At 43.7% G+C, this 18749-nt stretch overlaps 1 protein-coding gene across 1 annotated transcript in view; it reads left to right on the top strand.

The window, feature by feature from the left end:
• Positions 1–1197: 1197 nt before the first annotated feature.
• APCDD1 (APC down-regulated 1) overlaps positions 1198–18749 on the top strand; it is a 29673-nt gene continuing 12121 nt past the window's right edge. Inside the window, exons 1-3 of the mRNA XM_074146750.1 lie at positions 1198–1255; positions 10465–10648; positions 12073–12604. Coding sequence (XP_074002851.1) covers positions 1198–1255; positions 10465–10648; positions 12073–12604 — 774 coding nt within the window. The remainder of the gene's footprint in view (positions 1256–10464; positions 10649–12072; positions 12605–18749) is intronic.

The following is an 18749-nucleotide window of genomic DNA, read 5'->3' as shown; positions in this document are numbered from 1 at the left end:
ACTACATTTATTCTTCCTTCTCGAGGGAGTTGGAAGGAATCATCATTGTTTGTATTTCTTTTTAAGCGCGCAGCGTGTAAGCACTTTAGCTCAGTTAAGCTGCTCAAAACTCAGTTGTGTTCGTTTTCCCAAAATTTCCTCCAATTTGTTACACATTCCTGTTACATGAGGCCCACAAGTCCAAACACAAACTAGAAAACATGATGTCCCTGTCCAGGGCACACTACAAGCGAAAGCCTCATCCTTAAACTCGGGCACGAGTTACTCACGTGTACCACGTTAAGCGCACGCGTAAAGTGTTTGCATGACCAACGCGTAAAGACCAGAATAAAAAGCAAAACTAATGAACAACAGACACGGGGAAAATCGTGCAGGAGAGCGCAGCACCAAAGAAGGCAACCTAGGCACCTATTTTTAGCTTCTTAAATGCCCGATTTACGTGGAAAGCCCGCAACCCCACAAAGGTTTCTTTTCGAGGCAAGGGCGCACGCCAACTTTCTTTCTCTCCAGCTTAGGGGCGCCGCGGCGAACACTCTCCTGGCATCTCTTGGGAAGCGGGGTTCAGGCACCGGGAGCCGCAGCCCCGCCGGCACCTCCCGTCCCTGCTCGGGGCCGCTTTCCCCGCAGTTGGGGAACGACCCATCACACCCGCCCGCTCTCCCACGCGTCCTCCAGCCCCCCCGCGGCGACATCCCACCCACCGCCCCACCTCACAACCCCGGGCTGCCCGCTCCCCCCCTCTCCAGCCCGGTGCTCGCCGTCCCCCGTCCCCGCCACCCGCGCGTCCCGGGCGCCCCTTCCCCCGCCGTGGGAGCGGTGTCCGGCAGGGCCGCCCCCCTCCCCGCCCAGGGAGGAGTCCCCACCTCCCGACCCCTCCTCCTCCTCCTGCTGGAAGGGGAAATATGAAGCGGAGCCGCCGCCGCGCTTCGCGGAGACGGCAGGGGACGGGGCGGCGGCGGAGCGGGCATCCTCAAGCACCGAGCGGCGGCCGAGCCGGAGCCCTACCGGGGCGGTGGTGTGCGGGGCGGGAGCCCTGAGGAGCGGCGGCTCCGGCCCCGGAGGGTGCCCGGTGGTCCCCGGCCCCGCCAGCCGCCTGCCCCCCAGCGCCGGGCCGTGGGCTGCCCGCGGCGGCGCTGAGGCGCGGGCGGCGCGGCGGGAGGCGGCGGCCGGAGCGAAGGGGCGCTGCCGGGCGGGGAGATGTCCGCCCCGTACAGCAGCCTGATGAGATACCTGTTCCCAGCCCTGCTGCTGCACGGTGAGTGCGGGGCCGCGTCGGTTGCCGGGGGTCGCCGCCCGCTGGGTGGCTACTGGTGGCGCGCCCGAGTGGGTCCCGAAACCTCGCTGGCTGGGGGAGAAGGTCGCGGGTGGGTGCGCTCGCCCGTCCTGGGTACGGGAGTTGCGTCCCGGCTGCTCGCGTCGGGGGGTCTCGCAGAGGAAAGGTCCGTATGGATGCCGAAGGGAGCAGAGACCTTGTTTGCTCTGCCTGAACCCCCTCGTAAGCGGCACCCCTTCGCAAAACGCGCGGCTGCAGTGTAGAGCAGCAGCCGGCCCGTGTAGGTAGAATCACGCAGAAAGCGCCCCGTTCCGAAGTTGATGTCGGCAGTTTTACCGTTTCACGCCTGTAACTGCTTGGATGGAGCAGCTGATCCCGGCGCCTCACACAAAAATGCTTTATGCACCTCTGGGCAAAGGGTTGGTTCTGCCAAACGCCGGGGAGCTTGGCCGAGATGTCCCACGGGACCCGCGTTTCACCTGCAGGCTAAGAGGAGGTTTTTGATGCGGCGGTATTAGCTGGGAAGCCCTAGGCATCGGCACCGGATCGTGTATCCGATGAAGAGTGTTTTGCTGCAGAGCACCGAGATTCTGGGTGTCATCATGCCCAGCCCCGCTTTGACACCCTCTCTGCTTAGCCCCGGACTGACGTTTCTCTGAAACTGCACAGTAGGCAAAATTTTAGTGAGAAAAGCTAGCATATTTAAACTTTAACTTACAAGTTCAGCTTGTGAATCCATATTTAGGCACTTAAACACATAACCCATCTTTCCAGAAAGCCAGTGTTCTTCAAGAACAACTTCTGAAAAAGGGGGTATTTAATGAGCTGCTTAGGTATGTCTAACATTTGGCAGCCAGATTTGAAAAATCTGGGCGCAATATTGTTCTGAAAGAGTAACTCACCCTACTCAGTTACAGCATCATTTCAAAGAGTGTTCCTAATTCCAAAGTACTTTGTAGCATCCAGCCTTCTTCCGTTAAATTTCTTAGGACCCCAAGCTTACTCATAAAAAGAGGAATTTTTTTTTTTTTTTTTTAACTGTTACAGTGCAAGTGACCTAGATGCATTCAGTGTGAGATCTGTGAGCCGGAGTAAGGATTTCAAAGCTATTCCTGGAGTTGATTTTATGGAGCAGGGATTGTCTGTCTCTGTGTTTGTACAAGTGCTAAGCACACAGATGGTATTCAATAAATAATAAAGAGCATGGGCTTCCGATTGTGTATTTTGTTTTGAGGAAGAAAGAGCAGGAGACCTTGTTCCCCAGGAGGGGGTTTTATACCCTTCTCACAGCTCAGCTATGAAATCCGCAAAGCGTAGAAACGTGTTTTGTTGAGCCAGACCTGCCGGAACGCCAGAGGTGTTCTTTAAAACTCTGTGATCTGACATGTAAAAGTCCAAATGGGAGGTTTGAAGTTAGAGGGTAAAGAGAGGAGGTATAATTACAGGGTTGGACTCCCCGGCTCATCTGCTTGGAATTACAGAGCAGAGCTGAACCCTGGCTGGAGCAGGAAACAAATCAGGGCCAGTGATCAGATCAAAACAGCAGCTGCCAAAAGAGGATGAAGGAGGAAAATCATCTATTTCTTCCATCTGCAGTTATATTTCACCAAATAATATAAACCTAAGTTCTTCTAGAAACATGTAGCTCAGCACCTTGTATATAAACACCTCAGTCATGTCGCAGTGCACTCTTCAGATCTGAGCTTCAAGCACTGGGAAACTACTGCCCTCTTACAAACTTAAAAATGACATCAGGGGCATATAATGCACTGAAATGTAGCCCGTCTAAATGTATTTATCCTGTTAGCTTTAACTTGGCCTAGAGCTTTTCCCTCTGTGCCATAGAGTCAATAAGAACATCCTTCACTCAGCAGCTAGCCCAAATTGGTAATATGTAAGAATAACCAGCAATCCCGGGGGACCGCAGTGTTAAGCCTCTTTACAGCGTGTGATGTTTTCTTTTGCATTTCTATTGCACATGGCAATTTCAGGGTTAAAAGCAAGTGAGTGTGGGTGGGTGGTTGAGGATTTTTAGGGCTTAAAGCTTTAGAACACAAGTCAAAATGTCCTGCAAGGCTAAAGCTTCTGCTTTCATTACATTAAGAAATGCCTACTTTAACATCACCGAATTAAAATTTGGAAAAACTTGTCTTCATTAATCAAAATAAAACCTGTACAATGTCAGGGGAAAAAAACGGTTTGCAGCTGGAAGTTGTCCATTATCACTGTTTTCTTTGCTTAGACAAAAAGCCACAGAAGTTTCAAATGTCAAATGCTAAGATCATTCAGCTCCAGAAAACCTGATTAATAAGAGCTATATTCAAGTGGATTCAAAACAAACTTGGCTAATTTCTTTTGTAAATGTAACCTTTTTTTTACAAATAAAAATGCTAAGAAGAAGCTTTAGCATATTTCTGATTATGTTACTGGTAGAATAATGAATTAGAAACTTTAAAACAATTTGTTGATAACATCCTGGAAATAATGCTAATAAAGATGATGAAGATAGGACTGCTAGGCTTAGCAGAGCAAAACTGTTTATGCTTTTAAAAGTTCTCTGCCAATATTGCTTCAATTAGGTACATAGAAGTGTTTTATTTCAAAACGTGTTCAGAAAAATCCGTAAATTAATCTGAAGTTATAAAACCCCATATCTCTAAAATGTTGCGGCCCATGCTAGAGGGTCATGTGATCTGTTCCCTCAGTAAAATCCTGCACTTGGAAAACTGAAAGACAATAAGGAAAGGGGGGAAGACACACTGCTTAGTGTAAAACTTGTAGAGTTTGCAGGGAGCCTTAGAAGACGGGCTCAATTTTATTCACAATTTCGTCAGTGTAAATTTGATTTCACTCATCTCTGTAGCTTGCCTGTGGGCTAACAGTGGTACAGTGTGGGTGCCAGGCAATTTTTGTGCTCCATAGGCTGTCCAGTGGAGCCAGGCTGCAGGCAATGAAGCCCAAAACTAGCCTCTACCACACTGAAGGCAAATGCCTTCAGCTATTGAAGGCAAGGCAGGTGTTTTATTACTGACACGACGCTTTAAGCAGCGCGTTGGAGTAAGAGGGTTGGATTATACGTGTTGAGCTTGTTTAGGGTTGTCTTTACTCACACACAAGTGCCATTGGCGCTAGGGACAGTTCCACCTGAATACATCCTGGTGGCGAGGTGTGGGTGGAGGACAGGGCAGAGGTCTGCAGGCTGCATGGCAGATGTCTCTGACAGAAAGCAGGTGTTTCCTTCAAAGAGGGCAAGACCAAACTACTGTGAATATTGAATTGCACTTACGGCCCAGTGCTGCACCCACTCATGCTGGTGGCAGAGTTCCTGCTGCCCTGAAGGGAGGTGGGCTTTAACCCTTTAGGGCTTCATAAAGAAGCCCACGCTCCAGGCAGTAGCGTTTCACCTTGCGTGGGTAGCAGAAGTCATCCTAATTAAAATTAGTAATCCAAATTAGCTTCAATTTGGTGGATGTTATTGGCTGTGTAACTGCTTGGCTTGGTTCTCTGACCTCTTCCAAGATGAAGCATTGACGTAGGACCGAACTGTAGGATAACAGAGGACCTCAATGCTGCACCAGTCAGCCTTGGAGGAGTTTCTTTTTAGCTGTCCCATCTAAACATACTTTAGATCTCTCTTCAGGATCTTCCACGCTCTGAAACATTCATTTTGTGTCTCTTTGGAAACTGCACCTGGAAACTCTGGATGTACAAGGAAGGCAACAGATAACCTGTGAAAGGAAATCATTGTCCTGTCTGCTTCCTTGGCCATAAAACCCAGCTTTCCTTTCCCAACCCTTTTGTTTGTAGTAGTTAATTTAGGTCCCAATCCTGCGAGGACTCTTTGAAGTTTCAAATGCAGGGAAAACACTGGTAAACACAGACCCGCGGCTTGGTAACAGGACATTATATTACGTAAGTTTGCACTGTAGCTAAAAGCCTGTCATAGGCGTTATCTAACACTATCCCACATGAAGAAAGAGTGTAATCCAAATGTCTCCTTATTTAATTGTGCAGGGCAACTGCCCAGATAAGGAGAGCTATAAACTTAATCCAGCCAATTATTCATTATCTGTTGTAAGGTTTTTCGAGTTTCAAACAAGTTCAAACTTGAAAGCACTTTGCTGCGGAAATAAGGCACGAATGTTAAAATGTTTCTATCAGTGATGAAGCCATTACATGATTTGAGCTTGAACCTAACTCAAGGTTGTTTTAATTCGTAATAAAACGCTGCTCTTCTGTATTTACATTGCTATGAATGAAAGAAAAAGTGAAGTGGTTCCTGCTGAGCAATCCCAATCTAAATCCAGGTTTGAATCCTGCTTTCAGGTAACGTTTATTCTCCCTTTTCACAAAGGGTGAAGGTGCTAAACACCTAGGAGCTTTGAGTCTGGTTTGAAGCGGTACACTTGGACATGTTTGAAGCCATGGTTTAGATGCTGGTAGAGGTGTTCATTAAGCTGATTAAACAGCTTAAGGTTTAAGATTATTTGCATTATACTTTTGCAATCTGGCATAGCTGAGAACAGAATTTGGCCAGGGTGTTTAGGCACGAGTTAAATTATAAAAATTTGTGTCCGAGCACAACTCTACTTATCATTATCTGTGTTGCAGCTGTACATTATTTGCATGCTATTTTTCAGAAAACCAAAACACTTATTCTAGCAGCTCTCATTTTTTTGCAGAAATGTTGGTGGAGAGCTTTGTCACAGCTGGTTTTGGAACACGTTTGGGTAATGGGCTGCCAACAGATTGCCCTTTTAAGATTTGTATTTCACTCCCAGCTATGTACAGAAATCTTTGAAGAACTTGAAAGTAACCTATCTCCCCTTAACAATTATTTTTATCTGGAATGGTTGTTCCCACATCAGATACAGGTTTATAGGTGAACCTGAGAGCCTGAAGTCCTCTGTCTGGTGCAGTGCGTGCTCCTATCCATGTCTTACTGGGGTGGCAGCTGTGCTGACCTCCACTTTCTCACTCAGATGGATTTGGCATCTGCCCCTATCAAGTGTGATCTGTGGGGGCCTGGGCAGGGTTCCCCAGCTAGCTGTAGCACCTCTTATACAATTTTCAATTAGTTTGATGCTAAAGCTGTGATCTACACTGCTAGGGCTTGATTATGAAAGAGAAGTTGCATATCATTTCATCAGAAAATGCATTTGTTTTGCTTTGGTTTTCTAGCTGGCATTTCTGATGGATTCTGGAATGTTCCTTTTCCTTTTGGACTTGCTCCTTTGCATAAACAGCCACCATGGGCTGGGTGATACAATCTTAGGACTTCTAGTTCTGTTGTAGCTAAAGCGAAAGCCAACAAATAAAGGCTTCACAGAACTATTGCCTTTACTCTCAGGCAAAGATTGATTTTTGTTTGAAGTCTATCACGCTTTTGAGTGATAACATGCTGGATTGTTTTTTTTATTATTTATTTTTAACAAGTGGGTAAGATTCCTTCATAACAGACAAAACTTTCAGTCAGTCAGAGAGAGTCTGAGATGCTTACGGGGCTTGTCATGGAGGTACTGAAACCTACCGTCTGTCTGAGCTGTAGAGAATAGCAGACTTGGATCTCTTTGAATGAAAGTAGTGGCTCCAACTATGTTGCAACTGCATCTGGGCTCTAAAGTGGGCTTTTAAAGAGCCTTGAAGTTCTTTTCCCAGTTCTGTGAAAGCGCTTTTTAACCTTGATCCTTCCAGGGATGTCCCACCTAACAAGGCCAAATGTATATTTTAAAATTAGAGACTTGCAGGACCTCGGTTCTGCAAAACACCTTGTTGTGCGCTGCCAAGGGTGGAGCTGGGGGACCCTGCGCGGCTGCTGAGCACCTGCTGTGTGGAAAAGCAGAGGAGGAAAGCATTCAGTTTACTGCGCTGTGTATCACCGGTCTTGGTGTTTGATCTTCAGATGGTACAAGGGGAAGTTATGGCTCCTTTGTATGGTATTCATATGTATAGGCATATGTCAGTAAAGATAAAAGCATTGAAATCCTTACTCAGTAAAGAAGGAGCTCATGCTAAATTATTTCCTTGTTTCCAGAAACACAAACATAGGTAAAGGTCCCATCGCTGCCTTTTAATTTTATACCACAATTCATATTCTGATATTCACGCCCTGTTTATGTTATGTTGCCTACAGCATGTGTGTGTTTTCTACATCCCTTCCTCTGTCTCTGCAGCCTTCGTTATGTTCTCCTGCCTGTCTTGATTACCTAAACTTGTTCCTGCCCTCATTTGTCACAGTTGGATGGACAGAGTCCCAACCAAATACCCTCTCTGCAGGTACAGACCTCTAGAGCTATCGAGGCAAATCTCCCTTCTGTCTGGTTACAGTTCATCGTTTGCAAGTTGCAGACAGAACTACATACATGTGACAGAGAGAGCTGGGACCCCATTCCTTCTGAGCTATATCAAAGAAAAGCCACTGTATAATACCACATTAAGTTTGACGCCTTTTCAAAAACCCCTTCTCTTTCATTGTTTCCTCCAGGGAATAATTGGGAACGTATATTGTGGTTGCTGCATTTTCTCCTTTGATATGTGCACATACAAGACGGTATCCTCCCACAGAAGGATTTTTGCTTGGAGAAATTAAATGTCCAAGTATGTTTAAATGAATAAATCATTCATTTTTAAGTGCATCTGTATTCATGAATCATAGCATAGACGTGAGCTAGGCAAAATACAACTTCTTAAAAGCAAATAGTATAGTAAATATGCCTTGGAAGTAGTCACTTGAACCATTTCAAAACCTCCTCTTGATAGCAGATTTCAAACACTTAAGAACATCAAGTAGAAATGTAAATTTTTCAAAGACTTCTTCAGTGTGAGAGAATTTGTCTGCAGGAGACATCCTGCCAGATATGTTTCTGTTGAAAGTACTGATGGCTCAACCTCTACCAGGTACCTTGCAGGAGGTGTCACTTCTGACACAAAAGATGCTCTGAGCTCATGGACAGGGCTGCTTTCTCCATTTCAGAATGAGGTGCTGAAGTAATTTGGGCTATTTGAGCATGTGGAGACTTGGAGATGGAGAAGGGTGTTAGAAGGCAACTTCTCGGTCACTAGCTGTGATTCATAACAACAAAAATAAATATACTGGTAGGCTCACCTGTACCTGTCTGAACTTGTTCTCCTGGCAGTGTGAAAGCCTGTGATATCCGCCCCATACCCAGAAGGTTTCAGATAAGATAAATAAGCCCAAGTTTTTGAGAGTGTCAAGTGCTGCTCCAGGTGAGGTGGGCTGCAGACGTGGCACAGCACAGAGCTGCTGTGCAGAGGTGTTGGCTTCAGCCCAGGAGGCTGTACCACCGTGTACATGAAGCACTATGTGGTAAAGCCTGCCTCTCCAAAGATGCAGTCAGCTCAATCGGAGAGTCACCCTGCTGTAGCTGTTCCAGTTCTGAAGCGGACGTACCATTTCTGGCTGCAGAACGGGAGTTGTTTGGCGCTAACGCGAGTGACTCTGTTCCCCAGTGTAGAAAAACCTGAGAAGCCTTGACTTCCAGAAAGGGAGACGTATTGACCCTCTGAAAAATCAGGCTCCTTTAAGGCTCCATCTCAGACGGCATGCTCAAATATCAAAGCATCCCTAGCATTTATTACCCTTTAGAAAGTAAGGCCGTAAATTCTCATTCAGGTGGAAGGATTATTTGTAACCTGCAACAAAGCTACCGGATTTTCCAGTAAAGACTTTGTGAGGTTGTATTCATTAATCTCATTAGATCTTGAGATGATTCAGTGGTGAGCACTGTTTACATTCAAGTATTTATTGTATTCTTTCTGGTCATTCTTCACCCTGCCTACTGGATAAGTCCTTGCCTTTGTTTAGCTTCAGAATTGCTATTTTTAAATAGTTGACGTATTTATATTTTTAGCAATGCCATTTTCCCAGGTGTTACCCAAGTTTCTTTTGGAAGATCTATGACCTAGCCAGCATAATGAGTCACTGACACTATTTTCTTTTTTGCAATGGGAAATGGCAAAGGTTTGAAACAGTGTCTAGCTAAAAATGAATAATGCTGATTTTCTTGGAATTTCTGTAGCGATGCTGCATGCTGCCCAAGAACCTGCTGAAGGGTTAGATGGGGCCTGGGGCATAAAGCGTAGGATCCTGCATTAGGCGGCTTGGCACAATGCAGGGTTCCACCACACACTGGTGATCCCCTACAGCCCTGTTCCTGAGTCAGGTCAGCCAAGAGGGCGCCAGAAAAGATGAGGGTGAACTCCAGACCCTGCCCCTGGGAGAACGTGTTAGTGAGACATCCCCCTCCCGAGACGCTGCCCTGACTTCCCGGGCATGCAACCAGCCCCTCCACCCCGCCCCGTATTCGTTTTCTAGCCTGCTGGTTCTTAAATTCCTTCTGGCAAAGTAATACAGTTTCCAACCCATTATGTAAGGTTCATGTTTGTCACCTCTTAACCTCTAGATGTGTGTTTTTCTTTTGATCCATGTTTTCCAACATATCTAAGAGCAGGCTGTGCCTAAAACAGTAAAGACGCATTCTTTCTGATGCTATGTATTCATTTTGTCCAATTAATATTGTGTAGAGAGAGCACTGGTGGGTTTTGTATGTATACATTACTAGAAACCAAAATTACTGTGTGCTGGAGATAAAATTAGCTTTTGAAATTCCTTTTCCCCTTTAAAATAAAAATAGCAGAATCTGCCTTTAATTGACCACCTCAGTCATCACAGAGGCTTCCTGTGTGCAGAGGCTTTGCTTTTAATATCTGTTTTCCCTTGGCTTTAAAGAGTAGTCTTTATTTGCAAGTTTATTATAGAAGCATTCAAAGTAGGCTGAAACCGCAAAGTTTATGTCCGGATCTGGATGCAACTTTCTAAAAGGTTTTTGATTGTCCTGACCAGAGATGACAGAGGTGTCTATAAAATTCAGGTTCAAAGACACATCTCCTGGGTGTGGAAATGCAACACTTTGGTTCAAGCTCTTCTCTCCAGTGTATTTTATAAAACAAATTTATTTAGTGGATTAGTAGTGGGCTGACAGAGAGGAAGAGCTTCCCATATTTTCCTTTTCTTTTTTTTTTCAGAGGAGAAAAGAAATGTAAACAGTACTTTCCTAGACACATAACATTGCAAACAAGTGTCATTCAACACAAGATGGTCACAACCTCCTTCATCATGTTGAAGTCCTTCTCGGTAGGATTTCATGATAATTTACACTTTTCTGTCACAGGGCTGGGAGAAGGTTCTGCTCTTCTTCACCCGGACAGCAGGTCCCACCCTCGGTCCTTGGAGAAGAGTGCATGGAGGGCATTCAAGGAGTCACAGTGTCATCATATGCTGAAACACCTTCACAATGGAGCCCGGATCACTGTGCAGATGCCTCCCAATATTGAGGGACACTGGGTCTCTACCGGGTAAGGAAAGATAAAACATGATGCTTGAGTGATGTATTTGGAAGAGAAGAGGGGAAGGAAGCAGAGAAGGATGAATGTTCCCACTGTAAGCAGCAGGGGAAATATTTTCTTTAGTATAGTGATGCTCTAAATTTCAGATGCTTTCTATGTGTTAATATATAACATAATATATATGTTTCTATATGCATAAAATGAGAAGGAGTGGAGTTACGTACATTAGAATAGCATGCTATGAAGCTGTCTTGATGAATCAATTTATGGTCTGGATTTTAAACAGCATGCTGTGAAATACCTTTAAATCTCTCTCTGAGTCGGAAGGATCCCAGGTTGCCAAAGTGGATGCTTATTCAAACATAGCATTGTATTATCTTGGACTACATGCATTAGATCCATTGAATGGGTCATTGTCTTCAGAGCATGTGTCTAGCACAGGTTTTATTAGCAAAAGAAATTAAGAAGCTGTGTTTCACCAGTTCTATTGCTCTCCATGCATGATAACTTGTAATTCAGAGAGCTATTTTGCTTTCTGTGTCTCAGCAGGCAGTATTCACATGCTTATTTGAAGTGACTTGTAGTAGGAAAGACTGGGGTGTTTTAACAGAAAGGAGTGTATTTATGTTAAGTATTGTGGATGTGACAAGGGGGACAAGTTTGAAGGCACAAAAGGACTTTCTACAGGAAGTGGAATTTAACTGCCATTTACACCTTAAGGGGAAAAAAAAAAAAAGAAAAACTAGGGGAAAAAAGAAAAAAAGAAAAAACACAAAACCTGAATATTGCACAGTCCAAATTCAATCCAAATAGAAGTTTTGCATTAATGGTGAGAGGACCAATGGTGAGAGTTAATTTTGCATTAACTGCCAGCCCTGTTGAAAGTTTGAGTGGAAAAGCTGAGGACACGATCCTGCACATCCTCTGCAGACCAGAGCTGGAGGAACTCCACTGAGAAGCTTCTACAGCAGCATAGAAGCCAGTTCTTCGTACTGTTTTGTAGACATTTGGCATTTCACTTTCTGATGTTACCAGTCCTTTTGCTAAATCTACCATGCAAAAGAGAAGAATAGATGTTTAATAAGCTGCTCCTTTTTTTTTTTTCAGAGAGGAATTGAGTCACATGGTGGTGCCTAGACAAAAAGGAAAAGCAAAACATAGCTCAAAATATTTAAACCTACAAAGACAAAGCTCTTAGATATGATCACCATGAAGCAGTATATTAATAAGAGCATAACAGGAGAGGAAATTGTTGGTTAATTGGCAGGCCGCAGAGGCCTAGTTCCTGTATACTCCCATTCATGCCGCAGGGACGTTAGCACCCAAGTGTCTCTGAGGTCCCAATACAGCACTGCTCAGTCTTGTTACCTGTAGTGTACATGATATGCCACCATGCTAAAATTTCATTTCCATCACTTTTTGTCTTCCCACAGCTGCGAAGTTAGAGCAGGCCCAGAGTTCATCACAAGATCTTACAGGTTCTACCACAACAATACATTTAAGGCCTATCAATTTTATTACGGTGGCAATCGCTGCACAAATCCTATCTACACATTAGTTATACGTGGCAAAATACGTCTCCGCCAAGCATCCTGGATCATCCGAGGGGGTACTGAGGCTGATTATCAGCTACGCAACATACAGATCATATGTCACAACGAAGCAATAGCCAAGAAATTAAGTGAGCTGGTGAACCATACGTGTCCTGGATTTATACCAGAAGATAGTCCCTGGGAGCAGGATGTGAGCTACGATTTGCTGAGAGAAGACAATGGCTGTGAATGCACCAAAGCGCTGAATTTTGCCATGCACGAACTCCAGCTGATCCGCGTGGAGAAGCAGTACCTGCACCACAATTTAGACCACCTTGTGGAGGAGCTATTTCTCGGGGACATTCATACCGATGCGACTCAGAGGAGGTACTATCGGCCCTCTAGTTACCAACCTCCTCTTCAAAATGCCAAGGTATGTGCATGTACATATGCCCCCTTTTTAAGATACTAGTGACACAGCCCATGTTATTTATCTCTTCTGAGTCAGTGCACTAGTGTAACCTAGAATGTAGATGCGGCTCTAAAATAAGAGGTGGATTGCACCTTTACAGATGATGCAGCCAATTAAAAAAAAAAAAAAAAAAGAAAACAAACAGGTCACAGAGCATATTTCTTGAGAATAGTAACTCTTCTGTAGTTTATGTGACTGCATCAAATGTGCCAAAAGCAGTCTGATGAACTAAGGTCAGTAAAGGCCACTCTGAAGATGGAATCAGAGACTTGTATGTGGAGGTGGGAGTGGTTGGCTGGGACCATGGCTGTAGGCTAGCAGCTGCAAAAAGAGAAAGTTTGATACAGGACTGAGAAAGAAGAAGAGAAATGTGCATCAGTATAGTTGTGGGAATACCAGGGAGAGAGCAAATCGAATCGTATCAGCATATGGAGTCTGGGTGATCCATAACCTGAAGAGAAAAAGAGGAAATTGGAACGTAGACACATGAAAGGGGCAGGATGAAGGGAAAAAAAACTGATGGGCTGTGCAGGTCATGAATCCAGATGCAGGCAGACACATTAATGAAATGAAAAACAGGTGAATTTTGAATGGGGCTCTAATTCCATTTGATAATTCAGTTTTCAAAGAGGCCTCAAAGTGCCCTCAGCTTCATTGGGACCTGATCAACCCCATAGTAAGTTAAATAAAAATCAAACAGGAAGAGTAGACACTGACGGACTGTAGCAGCAGTGCTGTCTATAGATCTTTCCTGGTGACATTTCAAAGGCAGGTGGCGATTGGAACCACATTGCTGGCTGCTGCTGCCGTCAGGGTGCTCCAGCTGGGCGCTGCTGCAGCATCACCTCCGTCTAATGGGTTATCACCATTTTTAATCATCTTGTCGCAACTGATTCAAAAATCAGCTACAGCTTATCAGCAATAGCAAGAAACACAACAGGGGAAGGGGGAGGTTTGATGAGAAAGCCTTGGCCTCCCCTTCCATTCAAAACCATTCGCCCTGGGTTGCATCTGCCTGTGAACATCAAATTTCAATGGTTCAGGACCTTAAATGATCTGCCTTTAATTTTTTTTTTTACTAGCCTGGCCTAGTGATAATTTTAATTCACAGTTAACTGTGTCTCTTTATGAATGCTGCTGTCGTTTCTGTCCATCATTCTTATGCTCTCTTCAAGTGACCAGGGACAAATGTGCGTTTTAGTTTTTAAATATATGTCTTCCCAAAGTGGAAAGTTTCAGCAGCAGCAGATGAACCACAGCACATTCCTCATCAAAATGCTGGATTCAGTAATTTTACTTTTCTTTAAGTCAAACAAGCACATTGACTTTCTCTTTGCTTATTTGGGAGCGAGGGTTCTTTCCTAAATCTCTTCCTTCCAGGTATCTGTACGTACAAATTATGTGACACCAGCTATATGTTGTATCTGTTCTAGAAAATATGGTAGGTCTTTTTCTGATGACATGAAACAGAGACAAAAATCTTAATTTAATTTACCCTAGCCAATTGTTTTTTCAGGTCTACCTGGTCAAATCTATTTGTCTTATTATGGGCTGATGGATAACATAGTAAATGCTTACACTTCCACCTTGTAGTAATTTCATTACAATCAGAATGATCAGGTGTCCTGTCAACCAGCTTTATAAAAATAAGATTTTTGTCCAGGTCTGCTGTAATTTTAGGATAGACTGGTAAAGATTTTCCTGCCTATCTCTTCTGTTACAGTAGCATCACTTTTTCTGTCTAAAATATAATGCCTCTAAAATATAGTGCTCAAATTTAAGGGATCAAATCTTGTGTAAGAGGTCTATTTCTTGAGCCACATTAACCAAATAGACTGAGAGAGCACTGAAACCCTCATTTACGTTCATAAAGTCCACTATTTCAGGCATGATCCATTCTGACCTGAGTGTGTGACATCTCTATGTAGAAGGCAAGAGCAGCCTTGGCCTGCCTGCCTGGGTCACCCTGCACGCCATTGTCTCACAGTCCCACATGTTTGGACAGGCAGGTCCTGCCTGGAGATACCTGTGTGCTCCGATCAGGGAGACCCTGCAGTGGAGGTCCTGGGGGAGGCTTTCATATCATATGTTTACAAGAACTGGTGGAGAGGAAAAGCAAACAAGCCAACTAGTTTTCCCTTGGTATTCATGAAATACAGTGCTTTCAAATAAGATTTTGGTACTCAGGTCTTAGCAGAGGCTGAGTCTCGATGCTGAATTTGTGACACTGGAAGCCCATTCATAAGAGTACTATTGGCTACAGAAAAAGCTGTTACTATAGAAAGCACAGGTTAACTCTAAATACACCAAAATACATACAGATTCCAGATCTCCATGGTGAAACTGCTGCAGTTAATAAATGGGGACCCCGGTTCCTGACTTTTAGGCCATTGCTCGACTCCCAGTTTGGCCAGTTTTGTCTTCTGGAGAATCACAATACCTCTTCCAACCATGGCCCGCTTGGCTCCCATAATGTATATTTCAGAGAAGCTGTGGATGCCCCATCCCTGGAAGTGTTCAAGGCCAGGCTAGATGGGGCTTTGAGCAACCTGATCTAGTGGGAGGTGTCCCTGCCCATGGCAGGGGGGTTGGAACGTGATGATCCCAACCTGAACCATTCTATGATTTTATGATTCTATGAGAATGTGGATTGCTGGGACACCAGTCTCAGCTGGAGCCTTCAATGACAAAAGATGTGTAGGTTTAAAGTGTGCAACAGCAGAGCTTCTCTTTGTCTTTGTTGATAGGTTCCTCTTGCTCAGATTCGATGTGACATTTCTTTTTTCTCAAGAGAATCTGAGCCTGCTGATACTGGGCTTTCAGCATGATACAAATAACAGTACCCCTAAAAAATAAACCTTTGCCTCGGCTGCCATGAAAGACTTCTATGCGTTGGTTTGTACCTAACCATGAAGTTCTCTGTACTAACAGGTTTTCAAGCCGGCCATCTGTCCTAGTGTTTGCCAAATGTAGGAAGAATAGTAAGAGAGATGCTTTTTTTTTTTTTTTTTTTTAAAGTCCAGGCAAACATACCGCTGAAAGGTTATAACCCTTTTTCTTTGAACTCTTTTCCTTTTCTAATTGTTGCTCCACTGGGACCCAGCTGAAAATGAGTTTAAATGCTAAATTGAGTTTAAAACTACAAGTCACAGACTCCTCTGGAAACTGGACACCATGAATAAATAGAAACATTAAATCAACTTGTTTTTTTAAGGTTTCTACAGTCATACCAAGAGGTTGGGGAGTCCAGGAAATTGCTCCTGAAGTGAATCAGGTGTATTGTGTGGAATCTTTCATTTGAGGCTTTTTTCATTTCCTTTTTATTTATTTTTATTTGAAACTTATAAAGGCCTGCCTAAAATAAGTTAAGAGGATTCACATTTGGAGTTAAATTTATAGTTAAGCCTCTATATAGAAGAATGTTCCACCCAGCTCAAGAGTTTACACAGCCTTTAAATTGGATGTGGTAGCCACATTCATTACTTATGTGGTTGAAATGAATGGTAATTAAAAGCAAATGATTGCTGGATATGTTAGGAATGCCAAAGCCACATGATCAGGACTTTAAACAAATAGAATTGGACCTTCTCCAGATTCCTGCAGCGATTTCACCACAGGATGGTAAATCAAAAGGGCTGTCCAAAAACCAGACAGCTTTATGCTGAGCTACAAATCTGAATAAATTCACAGATTACTGTATCTCAAGTGTTCATATAAAATCAGGGAGCTTTTAAAAATATATATGTCGTCTCTTAAGGCTTTATGAATTCTCTTAGATAAGAGCATACCTTAAACAAATTCCTCCTGTAAAATACGTGGAAGTTCTTTGAATAGGTCACTGTTTAGATTTATCTTAGCAGTCCTCTAGCCTTGCTCAAGATATCAATTAAGACTTGCTGATGAATGGGGCTGAACATCTTTGATGTCTCTTGATGTTGCAAGTTTATCAAGGGATTCAGGCTATTGCACATGCAGCTTCTTTTGCCAGCAGGAGAGAGCACACAGTTGGAAAGGCCAGGACGGGGGAACTGCTTGGCCATCATCACGCCTATTATACAAATATTCCCGATTAGGACAACACCAAAGAGTGTGGCTGATTGGTCATAAAATTACACCTTATTTATGAATGCTTACAGGAACTTGTAGTGTGAAGGAAGGCTTGAATGCAATATTTGTTCACTATGTGAAGGACAGAAGATGTTTTTGGAGATATCTGCTCTAAAACTACAGGAAATAAGCACAACAGCAACACCAGGAGACTTATTTCACATGTAATTGCTTCAGCAATGGTGCTTTGTAAACAACGAACTCCTCGTGGTATTTTATCATCTGGCAGAGTAATGGGAAAGATCAGAGCAGGGCTGTGATGACCAGTCATTCTAGTTAGAGTTATTTAGGAATAGGGCTGGAGTGGTCTGGAACATCACAAGAAGCCTAAAATGTGCTAGGATAACCTTTCTTCTGTCTTTGCCATGCTCAAACATTGGCTGGCCACACACTTTCAGTAAGGCATTTTCCCTTGAAAAAGCAATTTCAATGGATCAATTCTCTATTACAGGTTTATCTGCCGCTGGGAGCTGACTTCCAGCAGCACCTGGCATTTGCAGCTAATACAGATCCAACATATGGAGACTGGTGCTTGGGCTTCGCTTTAGCCAGGCAGTGAAAGAACAAAGTGCAGAATTTTTTTTTAGGCTTTTGAAAATTTGGGTCTTTGTCTCTTTAAAACTCAGTGACTTCACCTGTAGAGGAATGCTATGTACTTGAGGAGCTCCCAGGGAAATGCAAGGATAAGTTAACAAATAGATGTTAAACATGTGAAGAGCCTCAGAGAAATATGCAAAACATTATCTCAACCAAAAAGTGTAATTTTGGAGGACAAAACTCCTTTGTTTGCCAGAGTAGTGCCACTAGACTTCCAGATTAAGCCAACACTTGAGGGGTTTCTTTTGTTACTTATTACTTGCAGAAGATTCTTGGCTAGGGAAATTATGAGGGAGGGGAGCGAAGAAAGAACAGCCAGAAGGATGTTCAAATAGGTTAATTCCAGGTTTATGAACAATAACAGTGCGTGCGATGCCCCACAGAGATAAGAGAAGCAAACAGCTTCTAGCTGAGGCTGGTCCTTGCCAGGCTCAGCAGCGCTCTTGGCTGTGGCCTTGCAGGAGAGTCCTCCTTTGAAGGTGCCACTCTGTGCTTACTGCCTGCACCACCCTTTGTGCTAGGCGAGGGCTGGAGCAGAAGGTTGCTTTTCACTTCCTCTGTGAACCTTCAGAAGCTAAGCATCGCTTTTAAAACCCTGTTCATCTTTGTTGACTTGACTATCACGATCTGTTCTGCAACTGCAGTAAAAGCCTGCCCCAACACAAATACAGTACTACAAATTAAAATTTACTATTTAGCTTAGCAAAATGAAACAGGGGCCTTCAGATGAACTCAACATACGTATCTGAACTGCTGACACCTTTCTTCTTGTTGGGAGTCCAACCACAGTTGCTTCATCTTTTGTAAGAGGGAAGGGAGGACTCGCTGGTAATATTGCTACATGGTTCAGAGTGCTATATAGGTTGCTTTTTAAAGGCATAATAAACATGTAATGTAGTTTCATTGTTGAATACTCTGTTTCTGAAGATGGACATTCGAGCTGTCCCTTTGGGTTTTCCAGGAATTTTTTTTTATTTATACTTCCCGAAATATTCACATCACCATAAATTGGTATCATTTTAATGGGATAGATGACATGCAAGCACATTCATCTGAGAAAAAGGCCAGTTTTCTCTTTGTTCTTGTCTTTTGCCCAGGCTCAAGTAGTTTATATCAGAAAAGAACAACAATAAGACTTTTGCATTTCATGTCAGTTGTGTTTATTTCAGTTTTATGCAGCGTTGTGCAACAGAATTGACATCATAGATCAGACAGTTGTGTAATGTTAGTGCCTTCAGATTCCTTCGCTATCTTTCCCTTCATGGGAGCAGTTAATAAAAACTGTTCCTCAATATCTTAAAATATATGGTACACGTTTGCAGATAAATCTGAACATATCTCCACCCTCCTTCCTGCTTGCAGCTCCTCTATTCCCCACCAAAAGAAGTCCCAAACTGACAGC

This window comes from Numenius arquata, chromosome 4 (assembly GCF_964106895.1).
Source record: "Numenius arquata chromosome 4, bNumArq3.hap1.1, whole genome shotgun sequence".
Lineage (NCBI taxonomy): Eukaryota > Metazoa > Chordata > Aves > Charadriiformes > Scolopacidae > Numenius > Numenius arquata.
Note: the sequence above shows the minus strand (reverse complement) of the source record. Positions and strands in the feature narration are given on the sequence as shown.